This window comes from Salvelinus alpinus, chromosome 18 (assembly GCF_045679555.1).
Source record: "Salvelinus alpinus chromosome 18, SLU_Salpinus.1, whole genome shotgun sequence".
In the NCBI taxonomy this organism is placed as follows: Eukaryota; Metazoa; Chordata; class Actinopteri; order Salmoniformes; family Salmonidae; genus Salvelinus; species Salvelinus alpinus.
Genome location: NC_092103.1, coordinates 20,624,163 through 20,639,226, shown reverse-complemented (window position 1 = coordinate 20,639,226; position 15,064 = coordinate 20,624,163). Strand labels below are relative to the sequence as shown.

At 43.9% G+C, this 15,064-nt stretch overlaps 1 protein-coding gene across 2 annotated transcripts in view; it reads right to left on the bottom strand.

Moving 5' to 3' along the window:
- LOC139543990 (G-protein-signaling modulator 1-like) overlaps window positions 1-15,064 on the bottom strand; it is a 42,546-nt gene that overhangs the window by 10,907 nt on the left and 16,575 nt on the right. For both annotated transcript variants that reach the window (XM_071350624.1, XM_071350625.1), the window contains exons 2-9: window positions 12,029-12,250; window positions 10,921-11,056; window positions 10,588-10,730; window positions 7,871-7,994; window positions 7,437-7,552; window positions 6,958-7,113; window positions 1,719-1,827; window positions 1,156-1,270 (exon numbers count right to left, since the gene is read on the bottom strand). In XM_071350624.1, coding sequence (XP_071206725.1) covers window positions 1,156-1,270; window positions 1,719-1,827; window positions 6,958-7,113; window positions 7,437-7,552; window positions 7,871-7,994; window positions 10,588-10,730; window positions 10,921-11,056; window positions 12,029-12,250 — 1,121 coding nt within the window. The remainder of the gene's footprint in view (window positions 1-1,155; window positions 1,271-1,718; window positions 1,828-6,957; window positions 7,114-7,436; window positions 7,553-7,870; window positions 7,995-10,587; window positions 10,731-10,920; window positions 11,057-12,028; window positions 12,251-15,064) is intronic.

Here is a 15,064-nt window from a genome sequence, read left to right as displayed (position 1 = left end):
AAGGACAAATGTATGCATTCTCTAGAGCTTATTCTGAGCTTTGCTAACATCACTCCACCTCTGACATATACTGTACATACATCTCCCTCAACCTATTGAATGGAAAATGGGCTATAGCATTTTACAAAAGCCTTTTAAAGTGTGCATTCAAACCCCTCAAGTGTTCTTTACAGATTCATGGCAACTAGAAAAGAAAGCTTCCAATACCATGTACAGTATTTTGAAAGAATTAAAAGGCTATAATTAAGCCTCGACCTTGCTTACCTCATACTCCGGACTCAGAGAGCTATGGTACAGTTATTGTTGTCAATCCCATGAAATTTAAATCAAATGTTGCTATAATTGTTATTAGTCTATAGTTGTATTCCATTTGCGGTGTCCAGTAAGTATCCTGGAGGAACTAATCACAGGTCCTGCTTCTCTCAACTCAAAGTTTGGATGGAGAAGTGATATGTTCTCCTTCTGAGCGAGTGTGAGAGTGAGTCTGTGCTCAGGGTTGTGCGTGGGGTGTGGTAAGGAAAGAGAGAGAGAGAGAGAGAGAGAGAGAGAGAGAGAGAGAGAGAGAGAGAGAGAGAGAGAGAGAGAGAGAGAGAGAGAGAGAGAGAGAGAGAGAGAGAGAGAGAGAGAGAGATGGGCAGTGCATGTGGACTAAGGCTGGTCAGAGACAAAACTTACTGTACAGGACTTTCCATATGTATTATTACTGTCATTACCAAGAAAAAAAGTGCAGACCTGGGTCAAATTGAAAATCTACTCTCTATAAACAACAAAAGTAGATTAAATAATTTGGACTGTTAGTTCAGCATGTTATGATTTTGGCGCTCCAGGTAGAAGTATCTAGAATTCTAGAATCATCTTACCCTCCTCAAATCCCACACTGAACCACCAAGAGGACAAACACATCTAGACTCAAACCAGTGTCTACATGGGAAACTTCATCCTTTTCTAAAAACAACTCCAGTGGTCATAATTTATGTATTTAAGCAGAATCCTGTGGCAGAGAGGGGCACAGACAGCATGGTCGCGAGGGGCCTTGTGTGGTCCGGAGTTGGGTGCTTTGACTGTTACACCAGACTCTGGCACATGGTCATAATTTCCTCTCACACTGAAAATACAAGTTCAAGGAAGAACCATAGAAAGAAATCTCCCTGTTACCTTGCACATCGAACTCTGACCCACATGATGAAAGGTCACTCTCGTTGACCCCCAGAGCCTCCATCATCTGCTCCACGTTCATCCTGGCAGTCAACTCGCCATTCCTGTCCCCAATCTGAGAGTAGGTTAAGCGAGAGAGAGAGAGACAGAAAGAGACCGTGAAAGAGAGACACAGAGAGTGAGAGACACAGAGAGAGAGAGAGAGAGAGAGAGAGAGAGAGAGAGAGAGAGAGAGAGAGAGAGAGAGAGAGAGAGATATAAATATATATATATTTTGTATATATATACATATATATTTGATTTGTATTTTTCGATATGTATACTTTGACAATGTAAGTAATAATGAACTTGCCATGTCAATAAAGTCAATTGAATTGAGAGAGACACAGAGAGAGCGAGAAAGAGAGAGAGACACCGTATTGACTACAGGTGTATGGGATTTCACAGTTAGATGTTTTTAGTTAAAAAAAGCGACTGCAAATATATTAGTGTTGAAAATAAACTGTCTTCACAGTAATATACCTCCTTTAAAAAATTGTGTAGCTGCAGTGGTCACTAGTTACCTCTCTGGAAATGTCGAGGTATTTGCGGGCGTAGTGCAGGGCCTGGCGATGGTTCCGTAAAGACACATAGGCATTTCCCAGACTCCAGCAGGCACGGCCCTCACCAACCCTATCAACACATACACAGTTAGAGAAGGAACAAATCAAACACCATAATGATAAGCATTTTAAGTAAAGGTTTTAAAGTGTGTGTGCGTGTAAAGGTTCGGACACTTCAAGGATACAGACTGCTGAGAGGTACACATCTGTCCGGCTGTCAACTTGTTGATGTTCACATAGCACAGATTCCCAACCGCCCAGCCTAGTTAAAATACTCCAGACCACAGAGTGGCAATAGCTTACTTAAGCTACAGGTATGTTTGGCTTGTGCCTGCTGTAGATCAGAACTAGCAAGCTGCGCTAATGTTGTAGCCAGCTAGCTAGAGTTTGTAGTAAGCCCTTGTCAATACTATCCAGACGGCTACAACTAGAAAACTAGCGTACCTACCAACATTATAATTACATCACAATGCATTTAATATAATATGCCATTTAGCAGATTATTTTTTCTAAAGTGACTTACATTCATTCATATATTTTACATATGGGTAGTCCCAGGAATCAAACCCACTACCCTGGCATTACAAGTGCCACACTATACCAACTGAGCTACAAAGGACATGTTTTTGAATGAAGCAGCTGCTTATTAGCTGCCGAGAGTCAGTAGAGTAGCTAGCTAGCTATGTTGTCCTAACTGTTTAGCTAACGTTAGCTAGCAAGCGAGCTGTTACTGGCAGTATGGGGTAATGGAGAATGAATTTTTTTTCTTCATCATCTTGCTAGATAGCTAGCATGATAAAGCATTTAGTGTTGTGTGCATTGTGCTGCACTAACTCTCTTGCACACACACTGGACTCTACCCACACACTCACATACTTACACTGACTCCCCAACAGACGCACACATACACACACTTTCACACTCACCACATATGCTGCTGGTACTGTCTATTATCTATCCTGTTGCCTAGTCACTTTACCCCTACCTACAGTGCCTTCAGAAAGTATTCATACCACTTGACTCATTCCATATTTTGGTGTGTCACAGCTTAAATTCAATATTTATTCAATATATTTTTATTCTCATCCAACTACACACAACGCCCCATAATGACAAAGTGAAAAACATATTTGTATACATTTTTGCAAATGTCTTGAAAGTGAAATACAGAAATATCTAATTTACATGTAATTCGCACTCCTTTGCTATGACACTCCAAATTGAACTCATGTGCATAAAATGTCCTTTGATCATCGTTGCGATGTCACTACAACTTGATTGGAGTCCACCTGTGGCCAATTCAGACATGATTTAGAAAGAAACACACCTGTCTATATAAGATCCCACAGTTAACAGTGCATGTAGGAGCAGAAACTATACCATGAAGTCCAAGGAACTGTCCTTAGATCGCCGAGATATAACTGTGATGAGGCATATGTCTGGGGAAAGGTATAAAATGATTTCTAGAGTGTTGAACATTTACAAGAGCACAATGGTTACCATCATTGGGAATCTGTAAAAATATGGAACTACCCAAACTCTGCCTAGAGTTGGTCATCCGGCCAAACTGAGCAACCAGGCAAGAACGACCTTGGTCAGGGAGGTGACCAAGAACCCAATGACCACTCTGACAGAACTACAGCTATCCTTGGCTGAGATGGGAGAACCTGCCAGAAGGACAACAATCTCTACATCACTTCACCAATCTGGGATTTATGGGAGAGTGGCCAGACGGAAGCCACTCCTGAGAAAAAACGCACATGACCGCATGCCTGGACTTTGCAAAAAGGTATGTGAAAGACTTGGAGCATAAGGCAAAATATTCTGGTGTCTGATTAGACAAACATTTTACTGTTTGGCCTGAATGCGAAGCGCTATGTCCGGAGAAAACCAGGCCCAGCTCATCACCTGTCTAACGCCATCCCTACCGTGAAGCTTGGTGGTGGCAGCATCATGCTATAGAGGTGCTTTTCAGCGGCAGGGCCTAGGACACTGGTAAGGATAGAGGGAACATGAATGGAGCCAAATACAGGAAAATCCTTGAACTTGCTTCAGAGTGCAAACAGTCTTAGACTGTGGGGCGAAGATTTACATTCCAACAGGACAATGACCTCAAGCATACAGCCAAAGCAACACTGGAATGGCTTCAGTACAAAAATGTGAAAGTCCTTGGGCTCTATTTTAACAAACCTACCGCATTGGTAAATCTAAGCGCAGGCGGTAACACTATAGGTTCAGGGGTGTGGCAAATATTTTTGCTATTTTCACTATCACAATTATCAGCGCACTTGCTGGTGTTGGTGCGATAGTGCTGGGTTGTGATGAATAAACAAGTTGTGGGTGTGTCAAGGCTTGGCCCCTTACTGGCCAATCAGATCCTGCTCCATGGAGAAATATGTGGTTGCTTCAGGTTGTGTATTTACGGTCTTATGTATTGCCTTGGAATCAACTCCAATTCCAATGTTAGTCCGTTTTTATAGTTAAATAGCTTACAGAAACGAAATAACAAATTGTAGACCTATCTCATCTTTGCTAAAGGTTAAATAGGTTAACTTGAACCTATTTGCAGTCCACATTGTTCTAAGTAATTGAATGACTTCAATAGCGTTCACACTGATCTGGAGGCTAGGCCTACTGTAAATTGCATTATGACTGAGCATGGACATGCCAAGCAATAAGGAAGATTAAATTTATTATTGATAAGGCTTAAAAAGATAATTCTAAACAAAACTAAGCAACAACCTGTTTTAAATAGTCTGTCACACTTACAGGCACCATCATTTCTCCCAGTGGGCATATAAAACAACGCAGACTAGGGAGGGTTTTACGCAAATCCTAAAACAGAACATGCCAGGCTAAAATAATGTGGGCCTGCCTACAATGCATTGATAAAGGTGAGTGTCAGCTCACTGTTTTACTCCTCTCAAACTTGATATTTTAGTAAAGCTTTGGTGATTTAAGATTTATTTCCAAGCGGTCTCAGGAAACAAACCCTTTATCGACAGTCTTCTTGACTACTTTGTGATTGCATTGGGCAGACAAAAAAAGGCCTAATTTAGAGGGGAGGCTAAGCTTGTTTTTAATAAAATAAAACTAAATTGCATTTTGAAACTAGGGCGGCCTTAATGCCAGCCAAAATTAGAGCCTCTTGAGTTGCCCAGCCATTGCCCGGACTTGAATCGCATTGAAAATCTGTGGAAAGACTGGAAGATTGCCCCCCAAAAAATGTGGCAAAAATCCAGATGTGCAAAACAAATGCAGAGATACCCAAGATGACTCAAAGCTGTTATCGCCACCAAAGGTGCTTCTCTACAAAGTATTCACTCAGGGGTGTGAATACTTATGTAAATTTGAGTTTTCTGTATTTCATTTCTAATAAATTTGCTTACCTGTAGTACTCCGTGGCAGTGTTAAACTGTCCCAGGAAAATCAGTGTTGCCTAGGCTACTATAGGCTCTATATATATATATATATAGCCATGTTATTTTTACTCGTTATTCACTGTATTTGTTGCTTGTGTCACTATTTATATATTTTTTATCTTATCTTTAACTCTGCATTGTTGGAAAAATACCAGTAAGTAATAATTTCACTGCTATTATAAATCTGTTGTCTACGAAGCATGTGACAAATAAAATGTGATTTGACTCACCACCCCATTCATTTCATGTGTGTGTAACTGCCTGGCTAAGTTAGTTAGCAAGCTAACGTTAGCTATCTAGCTAACTAACGAGCACGAGCAAGTGCACATTATCAAACCTGACAAAAATCCCCAAGCACAAAACTCCTTAGCTAGAAACTCTTAAGGGACGGCCCCTTTTTTTCCAATTTTTGCCTAAAATGACATAGCCAAATTTAACTGCCTATAGCTCAGGCTCTGAAGCAAGGATATGCATATTCTTGGTACCATTTGAAAGGAAACACTTTGACATTTGTGGAAATGTGAAAGGAATGTAGGAGAATATAACACATTAGATCTGGTAAAAGATAATACAAAGAAAAAACCAACTGTATTTTTGTATTTTTTTTGTACCATCTTTGAAATGCAAGAGAAAGGCCATAATGTATTATTCCAGACCCGGTGCAATTTAGATTTTGGCCACTAGATGAAAGCAGTGTATGTGCAAAGTTTTAGACTGATCCAATGAACCATTGTATTTCTGTTCAAAATGTTGTTTCAAGACTTCTCAAATGTGCCTAATTTGTTAATTAAAAACTTTTCATGTTCAAAACTGTGCACTCTCCTCAAACAATAGCATGGTATTATTTCACTGTAATAGCTACGGTAAATTGGACAGTGCAGTTAGATTAACAATAATTTAAGCTTTCTGCCAATATCAGATATGTCTATGTCTGTCACGTTCTGACAGACATAGACAATTTGTTATTTCTTAGTTTTTTGGTCAGGGCGTGAGTTGGGTGGGTTATCTATGTTTGTTTTTCTATGTTGGGTTTTTCGTTTGGCCTGATATGGTTCTCAATCAGAGGCAGGTGTTAGTCATTGTCTCTGATTGGGAACCATATTTAGGGAGCTTGTTTTCTATTGTGTTTTGTGGGTGGTTGTCTTCCGTGTCTGTGTGTTCCACACGGAACTGTTTCGGTTTGTTATTTCACGTGGCGTTTATTGTTTTGTTTCTGTGTTCGTTTGTTTCATTAAAATATATTATGGACACATACCACGCTGCGCATTGGTCCGACATTTCTTACTCCTCCTCTGATGAGGAGGAGGACAGCCGTTACAGTGTCCTGGGAAATCTTCTTGTTACTTACAACCTCATGCTAATCACATTAGCCTACGTTAGCTCAACCGTCCCTCAGAGGACCCACCAATCCTGAAGAAGTTTTAAAGATGTAAAGAGTTGCTCTAGAATTTTTTTTTATTATGCAGCTTTTATTTTTGGTCACAATTCTAATTACACCGTGAAATTGCCCTATTTTTTAAAATGACCTTACCATTCCTGTCAGCTCCCCCATGTGGAGGTTTGTACACTCTGATTGGATCAAAGTCAAGATGTTGTCCATTGACGAAGTGCAATTCTACTAGTAGTTTGTTGGTACCGGGTCGATACACAGTGGTTTGTCTTTGTTTTAGCAAGAGAAGGAACGGCCTCCTACTGTGCTAACTACCTATCGGCAGTCAGATTTCTCGGTGTGTCTGACTATTAAGTGAGTGTGTGTGCCTGCATGCGAGTGTGCATACCTGTCGGTGAGCTCATGGGCTATGAGGAGGTGTTTGAGGTGGTAGTCTATGGCTCTCTCGTACTGCTGCATCAAAGTGTAGGTGTTCCCCAGGCTGTAACACGCCTGCGCCTCCATCACCTGGTCCTTCAACTGACGAGACAGCTGCAGAGTTTTCCTAGATGGAAAAGGAAGACAGGGCGATTGAGAGGGAGAGAGGAGGAAGGAATGAGATGTATACATAGGGGAAGTAAGAGGGTGGTGAATGGAGAAAGAGGTATTTAAAGTAAAACATTTGTTTGTTCCACACAAAATTGAAAGTATTTATTTTAAATGAAACATTCTTATTAGAAATTAATCTCATACATTATATTGATCTTAAAACATTAATAGATTTGAATACATGCAGGTAATCAAGTACAGAACATGGCGTAGCGCTCTGAGCTCCATTGGTTGATACACATCAAGTCCACTAGGTGTCAGCGTGTAGTCTTTGTTTACCTGTAGTACTCCGTGGCAGTGTTAAACTGTCCCAGGAAAATCAGAGCGTTGCCTAGGTTACTATAGGCTCTACGTTCAGCTGCTTTGTCACCAAACTCCTTGGCGATGGATAGTCTCTGAACAAAAGAAAGTTTATCTATTTTCTTGAATGTATGTGTATATTGCTCACCTTGACCAGTCTTTACCCTATTGATGGAACAATAGCATTGCAAAACTGATACTTTTACGTCTTGTAAGTACATCATACACTTTACATTAAGCTCATTCAAACAGGCAAGTTGATTATGTGTTTTCATCCAGGGGCGAAATGGTTGAATGTGAGAACACCTTTTCTTACCATTAATTATGTTACACTATTGTGTGTGTTACATACTCTATCTCTTTACTAGTACACATGATGGTGTTGACTACTGTCCCAGGGATATGTATATCACCTGTCTGTGGAATTTGATGGCCTCCACAAAATTTCCCAGCAAGTAGTGGGTGTTGCCTAGGTTACCGAAGGCCCTGCCCTGAGCAGCTCGGTCGCCCAGCTCTTTGACCAGACATAGATTCATCCTGTAGGAGAGAGGAGGACTTGAGTTAAAGTATTGTGTACCAATTGTGTTTTACACAAATTAATCAAAAGTCTCATTTTTGTTGTCTTGAACTAAAAAAAATATTTTTTATGCTGTGGTTGCACAAAATAAACAGTACAGTACTTCAGTAGTTTGACGTAGGAAACTGGCCTGTCAGTGTGTTTTCATACAAGACCGAAGGCCTGAGCGAGCCTCTGTGTCACGCCCTGACCGTAGAGATCTTTTTATTCTCTATGTTTGGTTGGTCAGGGTGTGACTCGGATGGGAAACTCTATGTTCTGTATTTCTATGTGTTGGCCGGGTATGGTTCTATCGGTGTCTCTGATTGGGAATCATACTTAGGCAGCCTTTTTCCCTTTTGTATTTTGTGGGTAGTTGTCTTTGTTAGTGGCCTGTATAGCCCTAGTAAGCTTCACATTCGTTTTTGGTGTTTCTTGTTTTGTTGGCGACATTCTTAATAAAGAAACATGTACGCTCACCGCGCTGCACTTTGGTCCGGTCATTTCCACGACGACAGCGTTCGTGACAGAACTACCCACCACAAACGGACCAAGCGGCGTGGCCGGGAGGAGCAGCGTTTTCTGGAGGAATGGACATGGGAGGAGATCTTGGAAGGCAAGGGACCCTGGGAAAAGGCTGGAGAGTATCAGCGTCCAAGGGAGGAGATAGAGGCGTCGAAAGCAGAGCAGCAACAGTACGAGGAGTTGGCACAGCGGAGCAGGCACGAGAGGCAGCACCAAAAACAAATTGGGGGAGGGCACACGAGGAGATTGGCTGAGTCAGGTTGGAGACCTGAGCCAACTCCCCTTGCTTACCGTGGGGAGCGTGTGACTGGTCAGGCACCGTGTTATGCAGTGATGCGCACGGTGTCTCCATTGCGCACTCATAGCCTGGTGCGCTATATTCCAGCTCCCCGCATCGGACGGGCTAGAGTGGGCATCTAGCCAGGACGGATGGTGCCGGCTCAGCGCGCCTGGCCTCCAATGCGTCTCTTCGGCCCAGGATATCCTGCGCCAGCTCTGCGTACTGTGTCTCCGGTGCGTCTGCACAGCCCAGTGCGTCCTGTGCCAGCGCCCCGCATTTTCCGGGCGAAAGTAACCATCCAGCCAGGACGGGTTGTGCCGGCTCTATGCTTGAGACCTCCAGTGCACCTCCACGGCCCAGTGTATCCGGTGCCTGCTCCACGCACCAGGCTTCCAGTGCATCTCCCCAGTCCGGTGAGACCTGTTCCGGTTCCACGTTCCAGGCCTCCAGTATGTCTCCCCAGTCTGGTAAGCCCTGTGGCAGCTCCACGCACCAGGCTTCCCATACGTCTCCTCAGTCCGGTGAGACCGGTTCGGACTCCACGTTCGAAGCCTCCAGTGATGATCCATGGCACGAAGCCTCCAGTGATGATCCATGGCACGAAGCCTCCAGTGATGATCCATGGCACGAAGCCTCCAGTGATGATCCATGGCACAAAGCCTCCAGTGATGATCCATGGCACGAAGCCTCCAGTGATGATCCATGGCCCAAAGCCTCCAGTGATGATCCATGGCACCAAGCCTCCAGTGATGATCCATGGCACGGAGCCTCCAGTGATGATCCACAGCACGGAGCCTGCAGTGAGGATCCATGGCACGAAGCCTCCAGCGACGGTCCCCAGTCCGGAGCCTCCAGCGACGGTCCCCAGTCCGGAGCCTCCAGCGACGGTCCCCAGTCCGGAGCCTCCAGCGACGGTCCCCAGTCTGGGGCCTGCGACGAGGGTCCCCAGTCCGGGGCCTGCGGCGAGGGTCCCCAGTCCGGGGTCGGCGACAAGGGTCCCCGCACCAGAGGCGCCACCAAAGTGGGGGGAGCCAGAGGTGGAGCGGGGTCTGCATCCCGCACCGGAGCCGCCACCGAGGTAGATACCCACCCGGACCCTCCCCTATAGTGTCAGGTTTGCGGCCGGAGTCCGCACCTTTGGGGGGGGTACAGTCACGCCCTGACCGTAGAGATCTTTTTATTCTCTATGTTTGGTTGGTCAGGGTGTGACTCGGGTGGGAAACCCTATGTTCTGTGTTTCTATGTTTTGGCCGGGTATGGTTCTCAATCAGGGACAGCTGTCTATTGTTGTCTCTGATTGGGAATCATACTTAGGCAGCCTTTTTTCCTTTTGTATTTTATGGGTAGTTGTCTTTTTGTTAGTGGCCTGTATAGCCCTAGTAAGCTTCACGTTCGTTTTTGGTGTTTCTTGTTTTGTTGGCGACATTCTTTATAAAGAAAAATGTACGCTCACCACGCTGCACCTTGGTCCGGTCATTTCCCTGACGACGTTCGTGACACTCTGTGTGTCCACAGGGGATTGTGTACTACAGTTTTGACTTAACTGTAAAGGCAATTCACTTTTATCCCACTCCTCCACAGACTGATTCAGGTAGTGTTCATTGCCTGCAGAGATTTTGACGGAGCTAATAGCCCAGTGGGATATATCAATCATATGTATGGTGTCTGTGCTGTGTGCATGCACGGGTGCCTGCTTGTGTTCTTGCACGTAGAGTACGTAGGTGTTCATGTGCACATGTACAAGCATGTGTATACAGCTTAACACTCACTCATAGAAGCTAGTAGCCCTTTGCAGTGTATCTCTGACGACTGGTGGGAGGTCCCCAGGGTCCTGGGTACAGCCCCATAGCTGCTGCTTTCCTTTGGCATGGAACACATTCCCTATATTATACAGAGCCCTGGCCTCTCCCACCTGGTCAGACGCAAAGGGAAAAAGAAGGCAAATAGAGACATTCGAAGACATTAGGGTATTTTTCAACTGAAATAGCATGGACCACACTGAAATTTATTTTCAATACAATATGCCGTTCTTCTAAATCTGATAAATGGTACTTAACAGTTGCAATCCTCCAATCCAATGTGGTGGTGTGTGTGTGTGCTACCTTGTCCCCCTGCTCTTGAGAGATGTCCAGGTGTCTCTGACAGCACACCGTTGCCTCGTCGAAGCGCCCCAAAACCTTCAATGTGTTTCCAAGGTTACCGCTGGCTTTCCCCTCCCCTATCCTGTCCCCTATTGTCCTGTAAATAGAGACCGTATCTCATTATCAGTCATGGTTTTGAAGTCATAATCAATGCGTACATAGCCTGAGTCCCAGATCTGTTTGTGACGTCTTGCCAAATCCATTGCTCATTGTCAACACAATAACACACATGCTACTGCTTAGACTTAGCGCTTAGGTCATCAAATCCAACTGTTTAAGTGGTCCCTACCTTCTTAGGACAGGGTTCCAGTTGTCCTGCTGTTATTGTAATGTACTGTAACTAAGCACCAGCCCTCTGGGTTTGTAATCGCCAGGCTACCAACTGCACACCTCTCCACAGGAGACAGGCTTAGTCATCTGAGCTAAATACCAAGGGGCTCTCATCAAAATGAACACTATCAAAACCTGCCTCCTTCTTCTAGGAGGGCAACAGGCATACAAGTCATATTAATAATGGGGGGGATCGATACAGTTCATTATCGGGATATTATTTTTGACATTGTGTCGTTTTGACAATATCGCAATATTATTGTTGCGCTAGCTGTACCTGCACCAAAACTCCATCATTTTTCATAGCTTGTTCTCTTTTTAAATAGGGAGCCAATTTGTTTTCAGCACTTTTTTTATTTCCATGACTGATCAAAACTTGTTTTCTCGTGGCTTTCTCTTGTCCCTCTGCAGCAGACATATGGTAAGCAATATGTTTGAAACGTTGAATTGCAATAAAATCTAATTATCGAATCACAATGCATATAAGTATCGTGATAATATGTCGTGAGGTTCCTGGAAATTCCCAGCCCTACTCTGTATAGTATGCAACCTATAGCTATGGATAACTGTTTACATACTCTCTTATGCTTTATGAATGACTTTAGTCTAAATGACATATACATCCATTGCACTCTATAAAATGACTCTTTTAAACATATTCATACCATAGGTTGAAGTACTTTAACTACAATTGAATCCATAATCAGACATGATGTGGTCTGGTATTCCGTGGCCTCACCTGGCCAGAGTGAGGTCGTGTCTGTGGTACTCCAGGGCCTTGCCGTATTCCTTCAGGTAAAAGTAGGCATTGCCCAGTTGGCTGTAGATGGCACTGAGGGTCTTCAGGTCTTCTGTTCCCACCTGCACAGCCGCCTCGAAAAACGCTGTCCCCCCTTTAAAATCCCCCGCCTTACACAGCCTCTCTCCCTCCAGGGCCAACTCCAGACATGAGGCCTCCATCCTGAACACACACACACACAGGGACACACACACAGGGACACACACACACAGACACACACACACAGGGACAGAGAAAAAGAGAATGTCAGTATTACAGCGTCAGAGTGCGAAACAGTGTGCCTATGAAGGTACCATGGCAATGGTGTCCGAAAACTGTCACCAACAATGAAAAGTTTACTCCTAAATGTCTCCATGGCAACAGTGTCTGAATCAATATCACTGTGCGGTTACCACAGCAACAGTGTCAGAAGAAACACTTGCCTTGACATGAGCACCTTGTAGATGTAGTCTTTTCAGCTCCTTGATCTCATCTCTATCTCTCCATAACACTACTGTTTAAAAGTCCAGTTTATATAGTGAAGATAACTGACACGTCTTTTCTTCCCTGCATTGAGAATCAGTGTCTCATCCTCCCAGAGCTGTCCAGCCCACACACTCTAGTTCAGTCTGGTTTAACCAGGCTAGTGTTGATGCGCTGCAGGTCTTAAATGCTGCATTGGGAGACAGTGGGAAGAAATGGGAAAACACCTCATCTCCACACTGACAATAAGGAAGGAGACAGAATTCATATCACTACACACAAAGCCTCAAGCCCAATGAACATGCTCTTTGGAGCATTTCCTTGCCCCCTCAAGCACTGTATTTTTGTCAATGTTGTCCAAGCAAAATATTTTTCAGTATACAGTAGGGCCTCCAACGTATAGTCCAAGAATACAATTATCAAGTGTCTGGGTTTAGTCAAGATAATAACTGTTCATTATAATTCTGAAGAGAATAGAGGGCTCATATGCCAGAAATAACTGCTGTAGAGCCAGGTCCCTCTCGCCCTCCAGAATGCCTTAGTTACCATGGTTACACAATACCATGCATGCCTAACCTCTTTCTGGACTTCACATAACAGTTTCTGTCACTCAAAACGGTCCAAAATATTTGTAATATCAGCTAGCCTCATTCTTGAGACCATTCTAAGACCTTCCCCACAGTCATCTGAGAACCATTGATATGATGAAAGCAACCAGCCAATGTGGATTTGTTTATGCTATCATTTGAAAGGCAAAGCTCAGGGTAGAGCTCAGGGTAGAGTTCAGTGTAGATTAGCCCCACAGTGTAATCCATATGTGTTTATATGATTAGTAGCACATTATTTTACGGTACACTACTTCCCTGGTATTTACTTAGAAACTACTTAATATTACACAACAATTACTCCTTTATGCCAATTTCCAAGGGGTTCAATGACAACAACAAAACATCTTAAATACAGTAAGACTTATGACTCATGCAGCACCTGACACTAATTTGTTCCAAATAGGTTGGAAATGGAATTACTTGAAGTATGCAGCCAACCAATACCCTTGCAGTCAGCATCTAGGCTATATGTTGAGCAAATACCTTAATAGTACAGTAAAATAAAGTGCTACATCTGAGCCTGCTGTTGGCAGAACTTCAACCAGTACCTGTGTTTCTGTTTGGTGCGGGTCTTCTCGACGTACACCCCCAGCTCCAGCCTTATGGGCCTCAGCAGGGCCCGGGGTCTGAAGCCCCGGTGGACCAGCCTGCACACCGCACTCTGGGCCCCAGTGAGGTGGCAAGAGTTAGACGACATGGACTACCGGGTCAACTAAAGGCACTCCTTAGCTGTAGGGATGTGAGGCATGAGGTGGAACTTTAGGGTGGAGGTGAACTTGAATGCAAAATCTCACGTATGCTAATGTAATACACTCAAGTGTTCTGCTAGAGAATCCAGGAGAAAAACATAGCAATACTATGCTGCCACCAGGATACACATACACACAGCCGGGTTTGAGATGTAGGGCTTTGTATGACCCTGATAAGTCTATATGAAAGCAGATGTCAGATTTGATTAATTACTCCATAGTCGAATACGCCAACCTTAGCAACAGTGCATCCAGACCATTTGGACAGAATCCCATTGGAGATACTATGCACGCTTGAAAGCCCTGTTCCTCAGGTGTCCCCAAATGCTGCCCAAAGTACCAACGATGAATGTCTGAAGCTATTCGGGACAATGATAAGAATCCCCAAAACCCCTTCAGATTAGAACACAAACTTCTAACAAATCAACAAAGTTAGTCCTTCCAACACTGCAGATGTCTTCTATGGATATCCACAAATGTAAAACTCCCCAATTCCACAGAAGCACTATATGAGGCAGGTTAACAGGTGAGTCAGTAAATGACTGTATAGTGTTGTCCTCCCTAAGTAGTATTGCGTGGTCCTTCTCTCAACCAGCACTGAGTACTGTAGTCAATCCCGCTGAGCCACGCTGAGAGAAGGGGAAGTATCTTGGGGCGAGGATCCTGGGTGACTGCTGGTGACGACAGTGTGACACGACCGTCTCTCAGCAGGACCGGTGCCCCGGTGTGAGAGAGAGCGAGAGAGAAAGATAGCAAGGAAGAGAGAGAGAAATAAAGCGAGTGAGCGATACAAGTACGCAGGTTTACAAATCGGAGACAAATTGCAGTGAGTACACAATTGATTTTGATTCCATTAAATATGGAATATTTGGCATTCTATCTTTGGCTGGTCTATTTCTTGAATCAGGGTGCTTTTGATGTATAGAGTAAAGAGCCTGAGTTTTATATCATCAGTTCTCATTTGAGCAGCAGAGAGAAGCACAGGCCTCAGGAAGGGAAAATAGGACACATTGGCTGTTGGTCTTTGAGACAGTTTCCCATGGTTACTGGGTTGGACTAGTGTAGGGTAAGAAGGCTAAGAGGTTTTTGGATTAGATGGATCCTTTAGCCCCCGGAGGGACAGATTTACTAAACCTTTGCATTAGATTGATATCTGC